This window comes from Hemitrygon akajei, chromosome 3, assembly GCF_048418815.1.
Source record: "Hemitrygon akajei chromosome 3, sHemAka1.3, whole genome shotgun sequence".
Lineage (NCBI taxonomy): Eukaryota > Metazoa > Chordata > Chondrichthyes > Myliobatiformes > Dasyatidae > Hemitrygon > Hemitrygon akajei.
The window spans coordinates 131,130,931-131,142,283 of record NC_133126.1 but is presented as its reverse complement, the minus strand read 5'-3'; the positions used below and the strand labels follow the sequence as shown (position 1 = coordinate 131,142,283).

Below are 11,353 nucleotides of genomic sequence, written 5' to 3'. Positions count from 1 at the left end.
GCAGGAGTATTTACTAGTGTATCATAAATGCAGGAAATCAATCCTCATATCCCAGCATCAATGATACAATCCTCTAGATGCCAGGTGCATCTTTGGAAATGTCATAATACATCCTAAATGTACTCAGCAATATTAATATTTCAATATACAGATATGTATTCAGAAAAGATTGAAAGCTATCTAAAAACTCATGATGGTTCTGTGAATTCCCGACCATAATTTGAGCAGGAAACATTATGAAAATACAATCAAATCCTTAGAAGGAGGTGACAAAGGATCAGAAGATGTAGGGTGAAACTGCAAGAGTGAAAACACCCTGATGGGAGTTATATGAAGGCCTCTGAACAGTAGCCAGGATGTGGGCAAAATATTACAATGAGTGAGAGAAAGGATATTTAAAAAGGGAAATGTTGTGATTGTCAGGGGGGATTTCAAAATGCATTTAGATTGGGGAAAATATGGTTGGTGCTGGATCCCAAGAGAGGGAATTGGTATAATGCCTATGAGATGGTTTTTCAGATCAGCTTGTGGTTGAGCCCAATAGGAGAATGGCATTTCTGGATTGGGCATTAGAAAATGACTCAGACTTGATCTGGAAGCTTAAGGTAAAGGAATTCTTGGGAGGCAGTGATCACAATATGATAGCGTTCACTCTGCACTTTGAGAAGGAGATGCTAAATTCAGAAGGATCAGTATTACAGTGGAGTAAAGGGAATTGCAGAGGCATGGTCAAAGTTGATTGGAAGAAGACACTATCAGGACTGACAGCGGCTTGTGTTTCTGGGTGAACTTCAGAAGTTCCATCACAAAGCTGAAGAAGTATTCTAAAGAGAGAATGAGGCAACCGTGGCTGACAAGGGAAGTCAAAGAAAGCATAAAAGCAAAGAGAGGGCTTATTATATAATAAAAATTAGAGGGAAGGCAGAGGATTGGGAAGCTTTTAGAAACAACCAGAAGGCAATGTAAAAGTCATAAAGAGAGAAGTTATGCACTGTGAAAGTATGCCAGCTACGAATATCAAAGAGGATACGAAAAGTTTTTTTCAGATATATAAAGAGTAAAATGAGAGTGGATATTGGACCACTGGAAAATGACTTTGGAGAGCTAGTAACTGTGGGCAAAGAAATGGTAGATGAACTTAATAAGTATTTTGCATCATTCTGTACTGTAGTAGACACTAGCAGAATGCCAGTAATGCGAGAGTGTCAGGGGACAAAAGTGTTATTTTTGGAAGCTGAAAAGTCTGGAAGTAGGTAGGCCATCTGGACTACACATTACAGTTCTGAAAGAAATGGCTGAAGAGATTGTGGTGGCATTAGTAATGATTTTTCAAGAATCACTAGATTCTGGAATGGTTCTTGAGGACTGGAAAATTGCAAATATTTCTGATTAGCTGCCTATGGCTAGTGGTACGCTGCAAGGGGTTGGTGTTGGGACTGCTTCTTTAGACATTGTATGCCAATTATTTGGATGAAAAAACTAACGACTTTGTGGCCAGTTTTGCAGAGGAAATGAAGATAGGTGGAAGCGCAGTAACGTTAAGGAAGTATGGTGTTTGTAGAAGGATTTGGCTAGATTAGGGGAAGTGGCAGAAGAAATATCATGTAGGGAAGTATGTGGTCACGTACTTTGGCAGAAGCAATAAAGGCACGGACTATTTTGTAAATGGGGAGAAAATCCAAAAATCGGAGGTGCAGAGGGACTTGGGAGTCCTCGTACTCAATTCCCAAAGGTTAACTTGCTTGATAAAATGATGTTTAAAAAAAGTAAAAACAATGTAGCATTCATTTCCAGAGAACTTACAAAAGCAATGATGTGATGCTGAGGCTTTATAAGGTATTGGGCAGACAGCACTTGGAGTATTGTGAGCAGTTTTGGGCCCCTTTTCTATAAAGAAATTTGCTGGCATTGGAGAGAATACAGAGGAGGTTCATGAAAATGATTCCAGGACTTCAAAGGTTAACATATGAGGTGCATTTAATAGCTCTGGGCCTGTACTTGTTGGAGTATAGGAGAATGAGGGGGGATCTCACTGAGATCCCATTTTTAATATTTTTAATATTAAAAAATCTGAATAGAGTGGATATGGACAGCATGTTTCCTGTAGAGAGCACAGCCTCAGAATTAAGGGATATCCATTTAGAACTGACAGGAGGTTTAGCCAGAGGATGGTGAATCTGAGGAATTCATTGACAGTTGTGCAGTCCAAGTCATTGGACATATTAAGGTGAAGGTTAAAAGGTTGATAAATCAGCGTGTCAAATTTTATGGGGGAAGGCAGGAGAATAGCGCTGAGAAGGAAATGAATCAGCCAGGGTGAAATGGTGAAGCAGACTCAATGGCCTAATTCTGCTCTTAGCTCTTTTGTTTTACGGAAATAAACATTCAATATTATTTAAATGTAAAAAATCTCAGCAAGTAACCTAATGAAGTCATGACAAACCTCTTGTGTTTTGCAGTTGCATCTGTGAGCTCCATTTGAATTTATTACACATGCCATGCAATATAACAGATTATAAATGTTGACATGGTCACTAGATGATGTCAAGCATGCAATAAAACTGCATGTCAATCCTTTACCATTAGTCTCTACAGCCAAGAGGAATTCTAATAATCCTTATATAATACGCTGTTCATTTGAATTTGATTCAATTTGTGCACAAAACAGTAGTATTTTCTTCTTCTCCTGTCCTTAGCATTTTCTTAGGATTGAGAATAACTTGCTTCTATGTGTTCTGAAGTGGCTGACTTTTTCATTTTGTTTGAGCACGGGGAACACTGTGATAGGAGTATGGAGTGGACGACTGATCCAGGACTGGGAGAAGGATAAAGCTGGCATGCGGAAATTAAAACAAAAGGAATGGTAGCATGGGAGTGAGCTAGTAGGTGTTGTTGTTTCACATCTCTAAGGACCCACACTTGATCCAGACTTCAGTCTCTCTCTGTGGAGTTTGCATGTTGTGGCAGCATTGTAGAGTAGCAGTTAGAACAATGTTTTACCAACGATCACCACTTGGGATTCAATTCCTGCCACTTTCTGTAGGAAGTTTGTGCACTCTCCTTGTGAAAGTTGGGTTTTCTCCAAGTGCTCTGGTTTCCTCTCATATTCAAAAGACTTACGGTTGTGTTAGGGTTAGAGTTGTGGGTAGGTTATGTTGGCACTGGAGTGCGGCGACAGTTGTGGGCTGCCTCAGCAGAATCCTCAGTCTGTGTTGGTTGTTGGTACAAGTCAAAGAACTTCGCTGTATGGTTAAATGTTTCGATGTAAGTGTGATGAATAAAGCTGGTCTTCTAATATTTTTTCCTTCCTGTGTTTCTGCTGGCTGCTTTGAATTCTTCTCACATTGCACGGACCTGCTTTTTGGTTTCTGTCTTCCTATTTTATATTTATAACCACATGGAAGGAGGCCAAATAAGGTTAGAGTTTGATAGATTTTTTAGCTATTTAGGGAATTGAGGGATCTGGGGTTAATGCAGGGAAGTGGTGCTGAGGTAAAACATTAGTCATGATCTTATTAAATGGGTGAGTAGAGGGGAAGGGCTGAATGGCCTGTTCCTACTCTTAATTGCTTTGTTCCTTATTAGCTCCCCAGGGGAGCAACCCTATTAGTCCCAATCTTTTTCTCTTATCCTGTCTCACACATACCCATCAACAGCCATTAACCTTCACTGGGGGTAATGTATATTAATTGGCATACTGACCAATTAATTTTGCTGCTGTAAATTACCGCTTAGTTATAAATAAATCAAAAGAGCGTGGGAATTTGTGTTTGTGTGTGCTTTAATCAAGAGGTCATAGGGTCCTGGAGTCAAACAGCATAGGAACAGACACTTCAGTCACAATGCCCATGCCAACCATGCACTAATAGTTCCACTTGGTCCATTGTCTTTTTTCCCTTGGCAATTCAAATCTTGTTTTGCTGCCTCTTAAATGTTGTGAAAGCACCTACCTCCACCACCTCCTTAAGCAACATTTTTCAGATTCCAAGCACCCTCTGGGTGAAAAAATTCTTCCTCAGATTCTCCCTACACCGCTTCTCTCTCACCTTAAACCTGTGCGATCCTGTTGTAGACGCCTTCGCCATGGGAAGAAGAAACTTGTCTTCTAACCTATGTTGTCCCTCATAGTGATGCCACCCATCAGCCTGCTGCATTGCAGGTAAAACAAAGCAAGCAACAACCTGCTGGAGAAATTGAGCAGCATCTGTGAGGTGAAAGAACTATTACTGCTTTGGGTTGAAACCATGTCCTTTATGTTTCCTTTCCCCTTCACTCCCTCTGAACTCCACTGCATTAGTGAGAGGGGTAATAGCCAGTGCATGGGGGTGGGGTGGGGTTGTTGAGACAGATCTCAAGGTGACTGGTGGACTGAAAAGGGCCTTTTCTCTTTATAATGGTTATCTCCCCTCTCCACTCTCAGTCCAGATGCAGGGTTTTGATGTGAAACTTTGATAATTCCTTCCCCCCCACCCCCCAACAAATACTGTTCAACGTCCTGAGCTCTTCCAGCAGATCTCTTGTGTCTCAAGGGTGAAAAAACAAAACAATTTATCCAATCTCTCATTATAATTGAAAAGCAAGAATCCAGGCAACATCCCAGTGAAGCTCCTCTGTACCCTCGCCAGCACAATCACATCCTTCCTCTGGTGTGGCAAACAGAATTACACATGATACTCTAAGGGTGGCCTAATCAATATAAAATTATAACACAATATCCCTCCTGTCTTATTCTTTGTCAAAAGTGATGAAGGCAAAGATCCCATATGCCTTGTTCACCATCCTATCTGCCGGTTCTTCTACCGGTTCATGTGGCAGTGATAGAGTATAGGAATGAGCACAATTACAAATTTCCTGTTGTGCTTCGCAACCAGTAGTGTCATGGTCCCGTCTGGCAATCCCCCATCTCCTTGATTGGGACTTAATCCCCTCGCCTGATTCCCAGTTGTTCCCAGCTCCATTAATTACAGCACACCAGCTTTCCATCAGTGAATGCAGGATAAGAACCCTGGAGTCACAGCAATGGGCTGCCAGTTCGTTGGTTGACTCTAGTGTGAGTAAACCTCGGATCCTGATTCCTTAGGACTGGCAGTTCTAAGTTCCGCATTGTTTCCTGGATATTCTACATAAGACTTGTCTCCGTGTAAAGACTCTCCCAGATACAGGATCCACATTCGTGACAGTGCTAACACCTCACAACTCTATCTCTGCACCTGTGTCCTGCTCTTGGGTTCGTCCCCAGCCATGCCCTTTCAACAAGTAGTGAAGGTCAGAGGAGCCTGGATTGGGTGGCAGAGGGAAAAGAAGAGGGAATGGTCTAAAAGGGAGGCAGTATATGTTGAGAGAGAAAACTGAGTTGGAGGTGATACCCTTGAGCTGGCCCTCCTTCAGTAGTCCCACTCCTCCGCTTTATTTCACTCTGAGACCTGCTGATCAGAGGTAGCCCCACACCCTGTCCTGTCATCTCATCAATGGGACACTACACATCATGAGCAGGTAGGGGAGTGGGGGAGACTGTGAAAAGGACTGGGATTGCAGGTGTTTAGTGGGAGAAGGCAGACAGCAAAGGGGCAGAAAGAGAGAGGATGTAAAGGTTACCTGATGCAGGGAAGTAAAGAGGAGGTGAAGGCGAGGAGGAAGGGGTCTGAGGGCAGGCGGAAGGGCTGAGTGGGAGACCAAAGGAAAAGATATGACTGGAAGCTTGGAAATTCAGAGAGGGGAAAGGGTGTTGGGAAAGTGAAAAGAAAACAGTGACCACAGGTGCGTGTGTGTTTTCTGATGTTTGTGTACATGTTGTCTTAGCATCAGAGCCACAGGAGCTGCTGAAAGTTCATGTCAAAGTTGAGTTTATTGTCATCTGCATAAGTATATCTATGCACAATTGCAGAGAAAAGCTAAATTGCAGCAGCATCCCAGGCACACAGCATCATATAAGCAGCATTCAGGAGAATAACATAAAACTGAACATACTGTACATTGTGCACAACTTTTGCAATTGAATTGACTTTATTATTACTGTCATCCTTCATGTACATAAAGAGTAAAACTCTTTACCTTACATCTCCATCTAAATGTGCAATGTGCAATTTATAGTAACTCGTAATAGATAGTATGTACAATATAACATAGAAATATAACAGAAATACAATTATATCACCATGAGTTAATCAGGTGCAGGAACAAGAAAGAACACAATTAGAACAAAAAAATAACCAAAGTCCATTTTAGCGCAGTGATTGAAAAGGGGCTATCTCCCCTCTCCACTCTCAGTCCTGATGCGGGGTTTTGACAAGAAACATTGATAATTCCTTCTCTCCAACAAATGCTGTTCACCTTCCTGAACTCCTCCAGATTCTTGGTTTACCAATGGTGGGGAGGGATGCACATTCAAATTGCCAAAATGGGGCATGATAAAACCAGTCAGGAGAAGTTTGTTCAAGTGTTTGGTACCAGACCAAACCTCCTTAACCATCCAAGAAAGTAAAGAAACACAACACGAGAAAATCTGCAGTTGCTGGGAATTCAAAGCAACACACACAAATATTTTTTCCAGAAAGAAACTGAGAGCTTTAAGGCCCTCCTGATGGGGGATGGAGGTGAATGAGGACTGGACATCTATAGTGAAAATGAGATAGTCTGGGCCAGGGACCTTGAAGTCATTGAAATCTATCTTGATGGCATGAACGTGGCTTCCTCTACTGCCGTGATGAGGCCACACTCAGGTCGAAGGAGCAACACCTTATATTCTGTTTGGGTAACCTCCAACCTGATGGCATGAACATTGCGATTTCTCAAACTTCTGGTAATTGCCCCCCTTCACCAGTCTCCCTTTCCTGTTTCTCTCTCTCATCTTATCTCCTTACCAGCTTTATCACCTCCCTCTGGTGCTCCTTCGCCTTCCCTTTCTTCCATGGTCTTCTATGCTCTCCTATCAGATCCCCTTCCTCCAGCCCTTTATCTCATTCACCAGTCAGCTTCCCAGCTCATTACTTCACCCCCGCGCCCTCTCACGGTTTCACCTTTCACCTGCCATCTTGTACTTCCTCCTCCCCTCCCCCAGCTTTTTTACTCTGACTTCTTCCCTTCCTTTTCAGTCCTGAAGAAGGGTCTTGGCCCAAAATGTCGACTGTTGACTCTTTTCCAGATGTGCTGACTGGTCTGCTGAGTTCCTCCGGCATTTTATGTGTGTTGCTAAGAAAGCAAAGCCGCAATTTCTTTAATATTACACCTATGTGCTGGGTTCATCTGATATGTTGATACCCAGGAATTTAATTTCATTCTGTAAAGTGTGAAAAGCTGGTAAGCACCCTAGTATTATGGCCTTGAAAAGAATACTAGGAAAATAAAAAGTGATGGATTTTTAGATCTTTAATTTTGCAGAAAATATATAAAAATAACATTGAATGATATACAATAAACATAGGTTTCATTGTATTACAAACTTGCAATCAAATAATAATAAAAAATAATTAAGCATTACAACTTAGTGCAGATAGAGGAATGTTGTCATTAACTATACTTTAATACATAGATGCTATGCAGAAATAATTGTTTAAGTAATATAGCTTTGGAGAATGATTTCATCCAACAATGGATAATTCTTCTAGCTTTTTGCTATGGGGAAAAGACAAAAGGAATTTGATTACTAATCATCTGGTCTCTAATGTTAAGACAAAACAGATCTGTAGCCAATTTCAGTCCTTATCTACAATAAAGCTTACTGAATAAATTTTCCCTGCCCAACTCTTACACTTTATTTTGAAGATGGCTACAAACTCAAATTGTTTTTTTTTCTTTAGCCTGCTGTATCTGCAGATGCTGCCTCATTCATTTCCTGTGATATTTTAGGTTTGCATCATCTGGTCTCTTGTGCCCAATGCATAAATCTGTTTTTCTGTAGATATGGAATAGCTTGGCTTTTGGTTTGATTTTCTTTTTTTCCACAATTTTTATTTAAATTGTGTAATCATTAAGCCAAAGAATGTTTGTATGATTTAGAACATTGCTATTTCATTCATTCTCTGTCAACAATCTCAGTTAAAAAACCATATGTTTGGTGCAGAACATTGGCTTCTGCATCCGGATCAAATCAAGGGTGTCAGACCCACTGTAAACATACATAAACAAATTATGCAGGTATGATTCTTATTCATATCCTGCAGCAGCTGCCTTGCACGTGATTGTTATCATTTACCAAAAAAACTTCTTTAACTGGAAAGCTGGTAAATGCAGGCAAAATAAAAAAAACTGAACTTTTTTTACACATACATTAAGACGTTCTGTCCTCTAACTTTTTATCAATAATCTATGATGCTGGAGCTATTACCATAGAGTATTTTTCAAATAATTGTGCTTGTAATTTCAAATAAGATCCATAAAACATAACATAAACTTTTGAATCAATCTTAAGTCTGATAGAAATTTGCTCAGAAGTAAAATGATATCCAAAGATAGATTAAAATATCACTGTTATTTATTTTAATCTCTTTAGTGAATGCGGAAGGTATTTTGATTGTGCGTGAGGTCATAGATGAGAGTGAGTGGGAAGCCAGATTTTCATCTAAAAATTTTCCAAATTGTTTTAATTGCTGATTTGCTGTAGTAATGAAATTTACACTTTTAACACAAAGTCAAGTTAACCTGCAACAAGTTAGGTACAGATTAGAGTGTGTCCATACCTGAGAAAGTGCAGTGCTCTTTTCACCCATCTTTCTTCTGGATTTGCACAAATAGCTCGTCCTCTAATTGTGTAGAATCTGTAAAATAAATTCAAATAGAGTATGTCAATTAAGGCACATTCCCAGTGCTAATTCAGTCTAAATGATAGTTCAGTACCATGTACTTACATGACTGCATCAATATCACACATCTCATTAGATTGTTGCATCACAAACCCAGAGATCAGTCGGAATGGTAGTCGAGATTGGGAGTAGTGGAGACAGCAGTCTGCTACTGAGGAGAGAAAAAGTGGGAAGACACATTTATGTTTTCATGTGATAAGAATATTTATTACACTTATTATAGAATTTTATAATTATAAAATTCAATAGTTCATTTGTGTATTAAAGTTTGAATTAAAAATAATTAACACCTTTATAATGTTATCATTCTTCTAATGATCATTTATTTATATAAATTGAGACTTTTAATATGAATTAATGATCTGGCTTAAATTTCACCATGGATTCTGCAGAGCTTCTATTAATAAATATCATGACATTTAGAATAAAATAAGCTATTGTCAATATGAGTGGCTGTGCATTGTTATAAACACCCAACTAGCTCACTAATGTCCTTCAGGAAAGGAAAACTGCTTGATCTTGTCCTCAGCTAAATGCCTATTGTGGATAGATATATGTTTGTTGTATTAGAATTAACACAAAAGCCCATGTATTGATTAAACTGCATAAATATGCTGAGGTGAGCGCCAGTTCCTTGATACTAATATGGTGTTAATGGGATAGAAGACCTATGGAAATTTCAACATCAGTAAATTCCCATCCAAGTTTGCAGTATTTGGAAATCCTTTGCTATTTCTTTACCTTAGTTGGGACCAAATTCTGGAAGATCCTATATTGTGGCAATACTTTTAATATACGAACAGCAACAGCTCAATCTGATGTTTCACTGCTATCTTCTCAAGAATGGGCAATAAACTCTGGTCATAAATAAATTTTAAAAATTAATAGGACTTTCATCTTACTGATGTCGGATATTTTATACAGTGGATTCTGGTTTTTTGGGCCATTGGTTCATCAGGGCAGCCATTTATTCGGGCAACTCTTAAAGAATAAAAACTAATTGAGAAAACTACCAGGATTCCCTTATTATATATTTGTCACACTATACTGCTTAATTGGAGCAGGAGCCTGTTGCCAGACAGGGTTTAACTAGCGTCAGTCGCATGCACTTGTGTAGCCATTAGATGCTACACTATGTTTAGAGTGAACAGTTTTTAAATAGTGTCAGATGCGTGTGTCTGTATTTAAAAAGGAGTGATTTTTGTCACTGTTAGTTGCTGAGAAACAACCAATAAGACAAATCAGAACAGTCTTCCTCACTGCGTTTTCAAACATTGAGGCTTGGTGATGCCAGAAACAGCCGGGAAGAAATGAAACTATTTCACTACTTCAGCAAGTTAAGAACTATGAAGAATTTGAAGGGTATTGACAATCATCTTGCATTGTGTGAAGGCAGTCCATTATCTGCACCAGGTGTCTGTGCTGATTTCATTCACTGTGTACACTGGAGGAATTCCTCTGTTGATACCTGTTAGGAACTGATACAGTTTTATAGTACTGTAGTAGTGTTGGTCGTATTCTAATTTGTTCCATATTTAATTTAAATACACAGCTTTGTTACTCTGCTTTTTTAATATCTTTTAAACTATTTCCATGAAACTTTGGCTAACTGGGGCATCCACTTAAAAGGAGCAGAATCTAGAATGTACTGGTCCCGATTAACTGGAATCCACATATCAAATCAAAAGAAATAATATCAGCCTTATTCTGTACCTTGAAATGCAGTTAATTAAATAACAGATGTAGACTTACTTGCAGAGGTTGAATCATCGATCATGTTCAGAATCAAGAATGAAAACAAAACAGCCACTGACAGATGCCTGAGAGCTCTCATGTTTGAAGCAATTTTTTCTCGTGATACAAATGATTCTAAGATCTCCAACTGTGCATTGAACTTGTGATTTCTATCACCTACTTATATAGAGAAGATTCTAAGTTTAGGTAAAATATGTCATGGGAAAATTTACAGGGTTACAAAAGAGAAACAAATTCCCCTCGTTACAAGCTTCCTCCCCTCTTTTTCCACAGCAATCACAATCAAAACTCAGTAACAAATTTCAATTATTTTGTATCAATTTAAAATACAAAAGAAAAAAAATAACAGTCTGCAAAAAGCAAATAAGCAAGAAAAAACTTTCAGTAAAGTTGACATACATATGGATTTACATATTTAATACAATATTAATAAAACTAAAGAAACAGAATTCAGTTTGTCACCTTTAAAATTATTCCACATTAATTGACAATACTGATGTTAACTCATTCAGTCTCTTCTTAACAGATATATTCCCTTTGTCTAATTAATTTCTCCTCTATCTTCTCTGATTTTGAAAAAGAATGTTTTTTCATAGTTCCAAAGAATGATCTTGAGACAGTAACTGCTTTTCTCTTCATAGCTAATGCCTGACAGCTAAGTGCTTCTAGTATTTTCTATTTAAAGGTTATTTATGTGCAATTTTCATTTTTATAAATATTTACAGCAGGTTTGGAAGCTTGTGCCCAAAATCCTGAATGTCTGTATTGTGTTCTCCATCCAGTTAATAATCTTCATTTTA

The 11,353-nt window shown here is 38.8% G+C and overlaps 1 protein-coding gene across 2 annotated transcripts; it reads right to left on the bottom strand.

The window, feature by feature from the left end:
• Window positions 1-7,483: 7,483 nt before the first annotated feature.
• Window positions 7,484-10,666, bottom strand: LOC140723816 (C-C motif chemokine 20-like). Of its 2 annotated transcripts, none has more exons than XM_073038355.1 (4): window positions 10,551-10,666; window positions 8,844-8,949; window positions 8,676-8,753; window positions 7,484-7,611 (listed from the first exon to the last, which is right to left on the bottom strand). In XM_073038355.1, exons 1-4 carry the CDS (start codon window positions 10,630-10,632, stop codon window positions 7,578-7,580), a joined length of 300 nt encoding a protein of 99 aa, XP_072894456.1. In that variant the 5' UTR covers window positions 10,633-10,666; the 3' UTR covers window positions 7,484-7,577. The 2 variants fall into 2 exon arrangements, with proteins under 2 accessions (XP_072894456.1, XP_072894463.1); XM_073038362.1 differs by having other exon boundaries at window positions 8,844-8,946.
• Window positions 10,667-11,353: the final 687 nt, after the last annotated feature.

Excerpts from the sequence above, each read along its gene's own strand:
- LOC140723816 (XM_073038355.1), bottom strand. The coding sequence starts at position 10,632 with ATGAGAGCTCTCAGGCATCTGTCAGTGGCTGTTTTGTTTTCATTCTTG. Across the intron at positions 8,950-10,550 it reads CGATGATTCAACCTCTGCAA|TAGCAGACTGCTGTCTCCAC; the intron begins GTAAGTCTACAT and ends TTCTCTCCTCAG. Across the intron at positions 8,754-8,843 it reads TGTGATATTGATGCAGTCAT|ATTCTACACAATTAGAGGAC; the intron begins GTAAGTACATGG and ends TTTATTTTACAG.